Source organism: Haemorhous mexicanus, chromosome 19 (genome assembly GCF_027477595.1).
Source record: "Haemorhous mexicanus isolate bHaeMex1 chromosome 19, bHaeMex1.pri, whole genome shotgun sequence".
Lineage (NCBI taxonomy): Eukaryota > Metazoa > Chordata > Aves > Passeriformes > Fringillidae > Haemorhous > Haemorhous mexicanus.
Window position 1 is genome coordinate 13,934,466 of NC_082359.1, and position 13,703 is coordinate 13,948,168.

Consider the following 13,703-nt stretch of genomic DNA (forward strand, 5'->3'; position numbering starts at 1 on the left):
CCTCAGTCCTTGAGCAGTCTCACCTCCTTGTCTCACCATCTGTCCTTTCTGCAGCTGGTTTTCACCTGGTGGAGAGCATTGCTCCATCCCCAGGGAGTCCCATGCAGCACCTCTCAAGGGCTCAGTTACCTGGGGCTGCTCGCTGTCCTGCTGGCACCTGGACCTGCAGGGCTGTGCAGCCCAGGGACAGCCTGCCTGCCTGTGCTCCTGCCTGGGGCTCTGTGCTCAGTCAGAAAGTGTGAAAGTGTCCCGGGGAAAAGTCCATAAAGACAAAGAAAAGTGCAGGGGTGGATGTTTTGTTGTTTAATGGCACAGTGACATTTGTGTGGAGGGAGGGAAAAGGGGAAATGATTGCAGGCTGCACCTGTGAAAACAAACACAGCTTTTTCAACTGGTTTCACTGTTTTTGCCAAAGGTTAGAGCTGCCTTCAAGCACAAAACCAAGGTCTGGTCCCTCACCAGCAGTTCCACACGCAACATCAACGTGAAGCCCTTCAATTCAGACATTGTAAGTATTGCTCCTTTTTTCCCCCTGCTGTATTTGAGAGTGTTCCCCATTAAATTCTGTTGGAAAAACAGAGCAGGCCCATGGGTCTTTTTAGTACCAGCCAAATGCAAGGTGCAGACAGGTGGAACCAGCAAGTGTGAAGCTGCAGCTTTAAAATCTGTTTCGAAAGCAAAGGACACAGCTCTGCTTTCTGGGAAACCATCAAATAAAAGCAAACAGCTTTGTGAGCTCTGTTCAGTGAGGCCATTCCCACCCATTGCAGTGGATTCTGCATTCTGGCAGCATTTTGGCAATGTATTGCTCTGATGGTGGTGGCTCTCTGGTAGGGCTTTCTTACTGCTAAGACAACACGTGAATATCCTTTTCCAGCTCTCCTTAGATTGTCTTGAGACGGAAGACATTTGTTTTTATAAAGAGCCAGACATCTGAAGTGATAGGTGTTACGAAGTGATCGTTGCCAATCACCTCAGATCCTGGCAATAACTGTTCAAGAATCCTTTATGGCATATGCTCCCACTGCCCTGTGACAGCACTGTAATGTAAATAGATGCTTTCAAGCTTTTATTTCATCCGGGCAAGAGATGCTTGGCAAAATAAATAAATTGATTTTCTATACTATTTTATTTTCCAGATGACTGGGAACAGGCCAGGCACAACCCCCACGAAGCTGAACACCTGGGATAAAAGCTCCAATTCAGCAAACCGCATCGATTTATCAGCAGTGTGACAGGAGCAGCAGCTCCTCAGAGGAAACCAAGCCATCCATTCAGGACCTCCACACCGTGTCCACCAGCTGCTTCTCACTGCCAGAAACAGCAGAAAACTGGGTTTAAATCACTGCCCAATGAATTGGGACTTGCCATATTGTTTTGTTGAGTAAATAGCCCTCGTTGCTTGCCTTCCAAACTGTAACACGTTCTAGCACTTGGCTCTAAGCAATATCTGTAAAAATGACCAGCACAAATATACACTGGATGGTTTTGTCAGCAGTGATGAAAACACAAGGTGTGCAAGAAGGGCTTTTTGCTCCCTGAATCATTCCAGCTCCCAGAACTGAGGGAAAGCAACATGGCTCTGAAAAGAGGGGCTCTTGTGCTCTCAAATGAAACGCTTCCCATGGTGATGTTGTAATGAGACGATTCCAGACTCGCTGTGCCCTGTCTGTTTACATTTTTTACCTTGCAGAATCATCAAAGTGAAGTTGATTCAAAATAGATATTATGGTGTTTATCTAAATGCTAGAAAGAGGCCAGGACTTGAGGGAGAAGCAGGTTCCAGGTACCCACTCCCACAGTGGGTGTGGATGAGCAGAGCTAATGAGCAGCACCTGTGAGGTGTGACTCTCCTGGATGGGCCTGTTGGCATTTTAGCTCCTCCTGTTGCCATGTTACCACAGGGACAAAACTGGCTGTGGTTGTCCTGGAGCAGCCCCACACCGCTGGTGCTGATCTGTGTCTGAATTGCCACACAAATAATTCAGTTATTCCCCTGCTTTGCCTGCAGCTCGGGGCTGCAACCCCCAGCTCTCCATCGAGTGCATTCTGCAAACTCACTGTGGCCTCTAGGAGCCAGGAGCTGTCATTGTGATTGACCTGCTCCTTTACTGGTCATTTTGGGAACTCCTGCCACGCAGATATAACACTCTGATGTACTGTGAAGAGAGCCAGCCTGCACATAACTCTGAGTGTTGTTTCCTGCAGACAGCTCTGACACAGGGCCCTGCAGTCTCTGTGTGCTTTTGGGCTCGGCTTGTTGAGCTTACAGCTCAGAACATTCTGCAGAAATTATTTCAGTTGCACCAGATCTGGAACAGAGCAGAACTGCACCTCACACATCCAAACACACGGGCTTTAATCTCGTGTTTCCTAATGCCAAATAACTCCAATTGCTGTCAGCAAACTCAAACAGAGCCTCAGTAAAAGCTAAATATGCAGAGGCTGTGTCTTTATTTTGGCTTTTTTGGATGGTTTTCTCCTAGCCTTTTCTGCACTGCTCTGTCTTACAGCTGTGCAAATAGATGGGCTTTTCTTGGCCTGAAAATTTTTTTTTTTTTTCCCAAAAGACCCTGTAGACAGAGACCTTGGAATGTACAGAGGAGATGGAATAGAGGAATACTGTGATAACAGTGTTCAGAGTTTGTGTTGTGTGCAGACAATGTATTTAAGCATATTTTTTGTACTGGACCGTATGAGTTCTTTTGATTTTGGTTTGTTTCTTTGGTTTGCTTTTGGTTTTTTAACACTGTGACCACAAATACAGACTTTAAATCCTCCTTGATCATTTTCTAGTAATTGAATTATAGCACAAAGTTCTGTGAACGAACCAGACAACATATAAAACCTTCTTTTTTTTTTTAATCTTTATTTTTAAGAGTATTCCCCTCTGTACAATTTTCATTACCTGCATTTCCCCCTGTGCTGTATTGGTCACTTTGTGACTGCCCAAGGTCCATTTGGAAAACTCCCCACACAAGAGGCACAGTAGTGACCCTGCAAAGTGGCACAGAGGGCTGCATCAGGCTTTCATCCAGGTGTGCTCAGGTTTTAAACTGCAGGCATGGAAAGGAGTTGGTTTTATCCTTGGAAAGGGGCAGGCAGTGCGGTGAGGAGCCCTGGCCACCCCTGTGTCCCTGGGTCCCCTCTGGCTGCAGGAGCTGGGCTGGAGCAGGTTTACCTGGTCTTGGCCTCTCAGCTTTGGAGTTTATCACACTGCTGGGGGCTGGGGCTGCTTCTGGTTTTGCTGAACTGGTGGAAATCCTCACCAAGTACAAATGTGTTCTTGCTGCCATCGATTCCATTCTTTCTGTTTGATTCAAAGTGTTTTTCTTGGTACTGAATGCCGCAAATGTACTGATAAGGAATGCTCAAATGAATCTTTGAACAATCTCTTTCTGTCCTCAGTCTCTTGAAGCTTGAAAATCTCACAGTTTATTTATGGGCTTGTATATAGCAGCTATTACAATTTTTTTTTTGGACAGCATCATTTTGTCAACAGTATGAAATCTTAATTGAATGAAATGTGAGTTTTAAAAATAGGTAATGTAGCAAGAGTGACTTTGCCAGTAATTAGTAAAATAATTTCATTTTGTTGTTTTTTCTCCCCTCAAATAAATAAGAAATCTTAATTTTCCTAAAAGGATTTTGTGTTTGTTGAAATGATTCTTTTGACATGGGCTGTAAACAGCATAACAATGAAGGTTCCCTGTCAGTGCTATTGTGGCAATTGTCCATCAGAGCAATCACACATCCTGCGAGACACCTGCTGCTGTGCAGGCAATATTTCTGTTAAGCTTTATACCTTGTATTTATTTATAGAGAATACCTGCCCTGAGCCTCCCCAGCAGAGAGGGAACCCCTGGCATTCAGAGCAGAGCCAGGGCCAGGCTGTGCCTGAAGTTCTGGCTCTGGTTTCACTCCACAGCAGCTCAGAAGGGTGGGTTCTAAAATAATACTTCTTATAAGAAGGCTTTGTTACTCCGACACTTTTACCTGGAAATGATAATGCAAGCCCAGAGACGTCACACCTGCATCTCCTCAGCTCCCTCCCTGGGCTGCAGCCCTGCAGCTCCTTCCCAAGGTCAGAGCTGGTTCTGTGGGGATCAAGGGGCTGCCAGCTGCCTCCTCTGTGCTGCACAGGTCTGCAGATGTGGTCAGGTGTGCAGAAATAACTGGAGCAATTCTATGCTGAAAAATTAAAGATTAGAATTCAGATGAGAAAGGTTTTTCATCCTCTTTCAATAAACCTTCTTCCCTTTGTCTCCTTTAAAATCACGTAGCAAGCCATACATAAAAGAAAGCCTTCTTGCTATTTTGTGAAACACAGAGGTTATTAACATTTATCATTCATGACAGAATAATAAATTAGATCATTTTGGCGCTGGCTTACATCATGTTTGCCTTTAAAAACATTTTCATTATATCTGTGTTATGCTTGGCTGGCTGCATGTAGTGTGTCCTGGATAGTTATTGCTATAATTGCCCTTGTTCACACCATTTTCCTTCTCAATAATCCCATATGTTCTTGGAATCCAGGGGCCATATTTCATCCTGTCAAGGATGATTACAGCACTAACTGTGCCACTGACATCACATTCCCCCCAGGTGCTGCCAGGGGCAGTCAGTGAGTCCCAGGGGATGGCTGAGCTCTGCCCTGGCTCCTCACCAGCCCGGCTCTGATGGAAGCTCTGCTGGCTCAGGGCACTACCCAGAGCAGCTGTAGGCTGCTCTTTCACCTACACCAAAGGCAAAACTGAAATTTTCTCTCATCCCTGTTATTTCCTGTTGTTACTGAATAAAATCAGGCTTGATTGGACACTGAATATGTCCTTAAAGCATCCTCCAACTAAGCTTTTGCTGATATCTGCTCACAAATGGAGCATAAAGCATAAAACATTTCAAGACAAAAACCCAAACCAAACCACACCAAAACTGCAGCACAGTTAGCAACTCTGCCATTGCAAAACCCTGGCTTTAGTTCATGCTCATAATATTCTGGAGGAAAATGCAGAATAAAGCAAAAATCAGGGGAGCCACTTAGGAGCATTTCAGGGGACAGAAAGGGTATGGGCCATGACTTCAAAAAAGCCACTTGTATCAGTAATTTCTCTCTGAATCCCCAGCAGTTCAACCCAAACTTCTGAAATAACACTGATTTCCAGTCCACCCCCAGCCTAGAGCCAGGGCAGGAGTGGGCAGCCCCCGGGCAGGGGGAGCCTGCAGCCCAGCCCTCACTGCAGCACAGCTTTGCTCTGGGGCTGGGCCCACAGGTGTCACCAAGTCCCCACAGGTGCTGGCCCATAATGCCCAAGGCAGCTCTAAGGAAGCCTGGGGCAAGGACAAGGCCTTTTCCTGCTGCCAGACTGAGAGCAGCAGCTCTGCACTCAGGCTGCAGCAGGGCTCCCCACCTGGAACCCACCTGAGAGCTCACGTGTGTCTGCAGAGTCCCTGAACACCTCCCTGCAGCCCTCACACTGTCCACAGCCCATAATGGCCAACAACAAAACCTTGTGCACAGCAACTGTTAATAATGTCTTCTCATTAGGAAAGTGTTTGGTCCTGTGAACATGCAACTGCAAGAAAAACACACAGTCCCTTCTGGCTGTGCATCAGTGCAGTCATTTAACAAGGAAAGAGAGATAATCTGCTGCCTCCACATCAGAGCTCTTCATTTAATAGAGCTATTTTTTCAGATAACAGCCTCGGTAATGACACCACAAGAAATGCACACTGGGAAGCACAAAACAGCTCAACTCTGCTTTCCTTCTGTGTACTGTAATTTGTGAGACATCGCACCTTCCCAGTGAGGAAGGAAGAGCTCAGCGCTGACCTTTCATGGCCTTTAAAAATAAGCACATTTCAAAGTCTCAAATTCCAGTTATCTGCTTGGCAATTAACATTCTCTGAGTGCATCACCACCACTAGGTGCCTCCCACCATCCTCTAAGAACTATTTTTTTTCGTCACTTGTGTAGCCATCCCCTAAGTTCTCTGTTTCACCCATCCTGCATTATCTATTCAGGTGAAACCAGAACAGATGTCACAGAATGCAGGCAATTGCCTCCTACATGGTCTACAGGTTGCTGCTTTTGCAGGATTAATTCTTGGGACTGGCACAGGGAAAAGGTTATGTTACCTCCACTTCGACCTTCTGCTTGCTCTCCCTACAGATGGTGGCTTTTATGAAATGAAAGCAGTTGCAAGTCAAACTGTGTTAGTCTGGGATGTGAAAGGCAGCTGGGCTCTGCTCCTGGAAATCAAATGTGTTCCCAGGTCTTGCTCCCCTCTTCATTCTGTTAAGCTGATTACTTCCCTTCCCTTCCCATAAATACCTTTTCAGTTCATTTAACTCCTCAGGCCTTTCTTACCTGGTCTTGCCAGAACTTACCTCAGACACTGTAAATGTCCTTTTCTGCAATCTGCATTTTCCTTTTCTCCTGTAGTACGGGCTCAGGGCACTGCTCTGCCTGGCTGGGGGACTGAGAGTCTGTGAAAAACACAATTTGAGGCTATGTCTAGAGCCTGGGGGGTGAGCAGCTCATTTGTAAACACTCACGTCCAGAAATCCATCCTTGGCCAGGAGTTCTTCTCAAAACATCCTCCCCAGACACTGGGAAGCAGATCCTGAAGTGCTGTGAATTAGCACCAATTAAATCACAGGGCTGGGGCCACCTGAGGGCTGTTCTGGCTGAATTCTGCAGCAGCCAGACCTGACTCCAGCCCACCTGAGGGCTCTGCTCCTGGCACTTACCTGCCCTCCACTTTTTGGCTCATGTTCTGCGAGCCTCCTGCTTCCTTCTGGGCTGGCAGCTGCTGGCTGAACACCACCTCTGGCTGCCTTGTTTCCTTTTATGCTCTGAACTTGGCATGGGAAGGATCTGGGGGCTCTTAGCTGCCAGTTCCTACAGAAGGAATTTCTCTCACAGAACAAGGGGATTTGGGGGCTCTTAGCTGCCAGTTCCTACAGAAGGAATTTCTCCAGGTATTTCTCCCCTACACACAGAACAAGGGCACAAACATAGAAGTAGCTCCTCGGAATTCCTAACAATAAGTAATAATTATCATTATTTGCCCCTCAAGGGAGCCCATTCTCTGCTCTCAGCTCCATGCAAAGGGCACAGGCATGGGCAGGTGAATCCACTCCCATAACTGAGATTATTTCACCCTTTAGCACTCCAGGCCAGCAGTTCTGTGGGAGTTGGCCAGGCCCTGTTGCCCACCCTTGACTCCAGGCAGGCTTTGCTGCAATGCTTCTTGCCACTGCTCCCCAGCTTAGTTTCTTTGCTGTCTCACGACCTGCAGGGGTGCAGCAAATGAAGGATTTATCTGGAGAAGGAAACAATTGATCCCGAAATCCTAGACATCTGGATAAAGCCTGCCTCAGGGAGGCACAGCTGTGATCTGCTGTGCTTCCATCCCAGCACAGCCATTCCCAGACAGGGGCTGCTTCCCCAGCCTGCCTCCTTCCTACAAGGTCAGCAGTCTCCATGGAAACCCCAACTGGAGGCAGCACTTAAAATGGATTTTCTGATGCATAATTCCATTCTGGAGCAGCAAAGAGCCCTTCCTGAGGAGCCAGGGCTCCTCTGTCACAGCTCAGGAGAGCAGCTGGTAATTGCCCCAGCCAGCTCCTCCTGCCCCAGCTGGGCTCAGCTGCCCCCAGACCCCCTGTCCTGGTGTCCTGCTGTCCTCTGTGCCCCCCAGCCACCCAGGAGCTCAGGGCTCCAGGAGCCAAGCACCACAGCAATGACAGGACAGGTGTGTCCTGATGGATCCACTGGGTGAGAAATGCACCAAGCCCTGATGCACCTCAGTAAAAAAATTCATTCACTTCTCTTCAGCAATTGAAGACATCAGGAGATTTAAAGACAGGACAGTAAACACTGCCCTAACCCGTGGAAAGTGTTCTCTTAGCAGTTTTGTGTGCAGTGTTTACATGCTGTTCATTATTATTATAAATACAATTAACACTCCTGATGACAGTAAAAGTTTTGGTACTAACAGCAGTAAACTTGGGATCAGACCTTGACCCTCACCACTATTACCAGAAAAAGCCAATTTTCAATAAAGAAGGGAAAGACAACACTTTTACACAAATCAACACAGCAGCCAGAAATTAAGAAGATAAGGAGCTTTTGTTTCTCACTTTTCTATAAGGCATGAATAGTTACCAAATCTATTTTAAACATCATAAAATTCAGAACAAAATAAAAATTCTCACAATTTACCAGACATTGTATTACTTAGTGGTCCTGGAGAAAGACAGTCCTGGTTTATGATCCAAATTCCAGATAAGAACTGGCAGCAAAGCAAATAGAATAAGAAATAAGAAAAGTTATTTTATATAAGGATAGTGGCAGAAAGAGCATGTGTTTGTTATCTTGCCCAGAGCAGCCCAGTTCTCTGTCAGAAAAGACAACATTTGCAATCAGCCTCATGAGAAAAAAGTAGATGAAAGAGAAAAATAAGAAATGAAAGGTGTCTGGGGAGAAAGGAATAATTTCCCCTCCCTCCTACCTGGCAGGGCAGCAGGTTCCATTTTCTGTGAGCACAGGTTCACTCCAGGAGCTGCTTCCCTCCCTCTCTCCCAAGGATTGCTGCCTGGAGAAGGATGAATCCCTCAGGTCCTGTGGTTGACACCCTGCAGGCTGGAGCAGGGGCACCTGAGCCTGCAGGGATGAGCAAAGGGCAGGGACAGGCACGAGCACCGTGCCAGTGCTGGGGCTAGAACAGAACAGAATCCTCTGCATTCAATGAAAATTTGCCTATGGCTTTGACTGGAAGTTGGGTTGCATCACAAAAGGTTTTATAACTGCTGCTCCTACCAGGGAGCTCTTCCTGTAAGTCACTCCACCCTGGCCAAAAGGTGCCCATCACTCATTCTCAGGTGAGACCAAACTGTTCCTAAACTCCAATCAGAGAAAAAAACACCAAAGAGGCAAAAGCTGCATTTTGTTCTCCTCCAGATGAACAACTTCTGTGGGACAAATGGGCTGTGACAACCTAAATGTTCAGCATTCTTACCCTGGTTCCCTTTGTTCACTGTTGTATGTATTCCTGATAAACCTGCAACAATTTTTCAGCGTTCTAATTACTGCCAGCTATAACATCGTAGAAGTTTCCCCCAGAATTTACACCCTTAGGGTATCTGTTGCTGATGGAACCCTTTTCCTCCCAGTCAGGAGGAATTAAAGACATCCAGCTGGACAGAAATGAGTCATGTGCACTCTGTCAGGGTCTGTCTGAGGAGTGATTGGTGACCACCATTTCTCTGCTTCTCATTCAGGCAGAAATCATTAGAAAAGATTTAATCAAGAGAGAGTAATGAACTTGATAGAAGCTGGCCAGACAAATGAGAAAACCACTTGACTTCTGTTAAAAATGCTGGATTTTCTGAGCTAGGCCCTACATTTTTTATTGAGTCAATGTAACCTCGGTTGTCTGTTTCAGCTGAACTCCTGTTTCCCAGCTCTAAGGCAAATTCTGGGTCAGATGCAAGCCTGCCACTCTTTAGAGATGTCTGTATGCACATAGTAATATATCAGTGTGCCTGTACACCTTCACACTTATGATCTGAAAATCTGAGCTGTTCTGGCTGCCTCACATCTCCATTACTTTTAATTTTCTTGTCTTGCTTATCTTCCAGCTAAACAGAGTGAAGCAGAAAAACACAAGTTACAATTTGGTACTAGCAGTTTACAGGACAGGAAGTTTCAGGATTGAAAGATTTCTGTCACAGGAAGGCTACAGACGTTTTGGATAAATGTGATCATTGATATTATTCAAAGGTAAAAGTATTATAATTAATAGTATGCTACAAACAACTGAACACCATCCCATTTTAGTAGATAAACCCCCAATTTGTTGGAAGGCTTCCAGTCATTTCAGGAGGGTTTATGTCAGGTCTTGCTCTGGGGCTGACTGAGACGCTGACATTTATTAACTCCTTCAGAGTAACTACTGGCACTCAGGCTCTGCTGGAATCCTGTCACAAACTGTCACAGTTTGCCATTCCCGTGCAATTTTTAGTTGTGTGAGTCAAATAACTGCAATTAACTGCAAGAACATTGAAGGCTCACCAAGATGGAATACTGCAGCAGGTGCCAGCTAGGAAATACTCAGTCACTTGTTGGGTCTGTTCCTCACTTGATAGAACTCGTGATGCACTAGAAACATGTGCATCAAACTTGGCTTCTGGCAAAGAAATATTGGAATAAATCACCCCCCCACCCCTTCCCTGTGCTTAGGTCAGGCTCTCAAATGTTCCTGGGGAGCAAACACAGACACAAACCCTCTTCAATCCAAGTTTGCTGCCGAGTTCAAGGAAATGATGTGCTACTTTTTGTTCAAATTGTTCATCTTGGGATGTATTTGTGGTTCACTAGCTACCAGCAAGGAGTCCTGAGCAAGTCATTACTGTTTAAGACAGCAGTTTACTGTAGGTGCCATTTCACTTCAAACAAGAAAAAATACAAGGTATTTTTACCAAAATGTAATTTCAGCATGGAAATGTAAGAGGAAGAAAACTATTAGTGGAAATCAAAAACAGATACTGTGTCTTCAGAGTATTTGTCTCCCATATATGAAAAAAATTCCATTCTCTATCTCAATATTGTCTTTTCACATCTCCTGGTGTGAATCTTATTCCAAACCTGTGCCACACTGATCCCTCCTCTCTCTAATGAATACATAAGGGACATTTCCAGGAAAAATGGAAACAGTGAGGTGAAAAAACTAATGTTTTGTAACCAGGTCTGTGTCTCAGAAGTGCAACCTCTGCCTCGTACTGCATTCCATGATGAAGAAAATTATGTCTCAGGGAAAATGCCCTAACTTGAAACACAACAACACAAGGTACACAGCAGTCCAGTGTCAGAGTAGCAGTGGAGATTTTTCAACCCATTAAACAAGTCACTGATTTTCATCTCTGTTTTAAACTAAAGAAATGGGAAAAGAAGTAAATACTCTGCGTTACCCTGCAAACACAAGTGCACCAAGATGCAACCTAGATTTGGAAAAGCCAAGTGAAGGTGCCCTGCCAATCCCACAGAACCCTTCAGAGGAAAAGCAGAACTCTGCAAACATCCAAACCTTACAAGAACAGTCTCAGGTCTGTTTTGTTATGGAGGCAAAGAGCAAGCAGCTGGTTTGCTGAGTGCCATCTCCCAGCAGGCCGGAGAGCCAGGACCATCAGCACCCCTGGGCTGTGGCTGGGCTGGTTTGGCTCTCCCAGGGCTCCAGGGGCCCCTGGGGGAGCACAGCCCCAGCCTGGGCTGCTCTGCAGCTCTGAGCCCTGCCAGGGCTCGGCACGAGGGGCTGGTGCCTCAAAACCACACACAGAGGGGTGGCAGTGGCAGCTGGGGCACTGGAGCTGTCCCACACCACAGACAGAGCTTTCCCTCCTGGCCTGATCTTTTTCCTGCAGGTATTTCCCATTTCAGAGCAATATAAGAGCAGAGAATCAGTCTTCAGGTGCACAATCATTCTCCATGTGCACAATCATTCTCCACGTGCACAATCAATCATTCTCCATGTGCACAATCAATCATTCTCCATGTGCACAATCATTCTCCATGTACACAATCAATCATTCTCCATGTGCACAATCATTCTCCATGTACACAATCATTCTTCAGGTCCACAATCATTCTCCACGTGCACAATCAATCATTCTCCATGTGCACAATCATTCTCCATGTGCACAATCATTCTCCACGTTCACAATCATTCTCCACGTGCACAGTCAATCATTCTTCATGTGCACAATCATTCTCCATGTGCACAATCATTCTCCATGTGCACAATCATTCATTCTCCATGTGCACAATCATTCTCCATGTGCACAATCAATCATTCTTCATTTGCACAATCAATCATTCTTCACGTGCACAATCAATCATTCTTCACGTGCACAATCATTCATTCTCCACGTGCACAATCATTCTCCATGTGCACAATCATTCATTCTCCATGTGCACAATCATTCTCCATGTGCACAATCAATCATTCTTCATTTGCACAATCAATCATTCTTCACGTGCACAATCAATCATTCTTCATGTGCACAATCATTCTCCATGTGCACAATCATTCTCCACGTGCACAATCATTCTCCATGTGCACAATCATTCTCCATGTGCACAATCATTCTCCACGTGCACAATCAATCATTCTCCATGTGCACAATCAATCATTCTCCATGTGCACAATCATTCTCCATGTGCACAATCATTCATTCTCCATGTGCACAATCAGTCATTCTCCACGTGCACAATCAAACATTCTCCATGTGCACAATCAAACATTCTTCATTTGCACAATCAATCATTCTCCATGTGCACAATCAAACATTCTTCATTTGCACAATCAATCATTCTCCATGTGCACAATCAATCATTCTCCATGTGCACAATCAATCATTCTCCACGTGCACAATCAATCTCCATGTGCACAATCAATCATTCTCCATGTGCACAATCATTCTCCATGTGCACAAGGGTAAAGGCATCTGGTTACTCTCTCTGCACCCCTACTGGACCCCATTCAGTAACACCCTGAGCACTTCTGTGGTTTTTTCTCACCCTGGATTCAAGCCTAGCCCGTGGAGCATTTTGTAACAAGCTGCTGAGTACTCAGCTCTGTGTTTAAGAAGCCAGCTCTAATTTTTCTCATGCCATTGCACTAATCACCACGAGGTCTGAAGGATTTGAACAGCTAAATCCTGCTCTCATAAGTGACTGGGCAGCTGGAAGGCCAAGCAGCAAAAGGCACTGAACAGGTTTTAGAGTATAAATCATGGTGGCACAGACATTAAAACATCCTTAACTCCTCAAATGCAAATGAGACCTAGAAAAATGTTCAAATAGCAGCTATGAGCCAATTACTTTCAACAAATGTTTTTGAAGGTACAGCTGTGTGGCTTTGGTCCCATGTCACCACTGATGTGACTTGGATTCCCAAATCAGCTAGCAACTTTCAGAAATGCTTCCATTTTTCTTTCTGTAAAACACAATTTATAATAATATTGGGGGGAAGGGGGAACTTCAAACAAAACAATTGTTACTTATTTAAACTTTCAATGTGTTATGTTTTTACACAGTTGCAGACAGATATTGCTTGACAGCAGACTTCCCTTTAACACAGATTTCAGTAAGATATTTCATTAGTATTTGAGTTTTAGTCTCTGAAACAATAATGGCCTAAAATATTTCAGTATTCTCTTTGCATCCCTGCAAAAGGGAAAAAAATCTCACTGAAGTCAAAATGTTTTTTATTGTCTATTGATCTATACAACCAAAACCTACAGCAACTAATTTCCCAGATTAAACTAATAAATTCAGATTGCCTCACTAGAAACCTGACTATGGTGAAAAAGAGGCAGTAAGGGAGAGAGATTTATTGAGATGAAAGAAATCTCCATGTTAGCTGCACTTTCTTAGCTCCTTTGGTCAGGATTAGGTGACAGTTACCAGAGTCCAAGATAAAGATATATAATGTTTAGAAATGGCACCTAAGCTATTATTCCAGAGAACAAGCAGAGTGTGTTATTAATCCTGGGTTCTTAGGCCAACTAAATTGCTGTCAGTAAATCAGTAATTCTTTATGGAGCTTCTTTACAGTGACTAACTAAAGGATTGCAATTATTTATCCCCCAGTTGCTCTGCAGAGTGAATCCAATCCTACCTTTTGCCAGCACGCAGT

The 13,703-nt window shown here is 44.9% G+C and overlaps 1 protein-coding gene across 3 annotated transcripts in view; it reads left to right on the plus strand.

Annotated features, from left to right (window-relative positions):
• ADGRD1 (adhesion G protein-coupled receptor D1) overlaps positions 1–3,643 on the plus strand; it is a 133,913-nt gene extending 130,270 nt beyond the window's left edge. For all 3 annotated transcript variants that reach the window (XM_059863167.1, XM_059863168.1, XM_059863169.1), the window contains 2 exons: positions 416–508; positions 1,140–3,643. In XM_059863167.1, coding sequence (XP_059719150.1) covers positions 416–508; positions 1,140–1,235 — 189 coding nt within the window. In that variant the 3' untranslated portion in view covers positions 1,236–3,643. The remainder of the gene's footprint in view (positions 1–415; positions 509–1,139) is intronic.
• Positions 3,644–13,703: the final 10,060 nt, after the last annotated feature.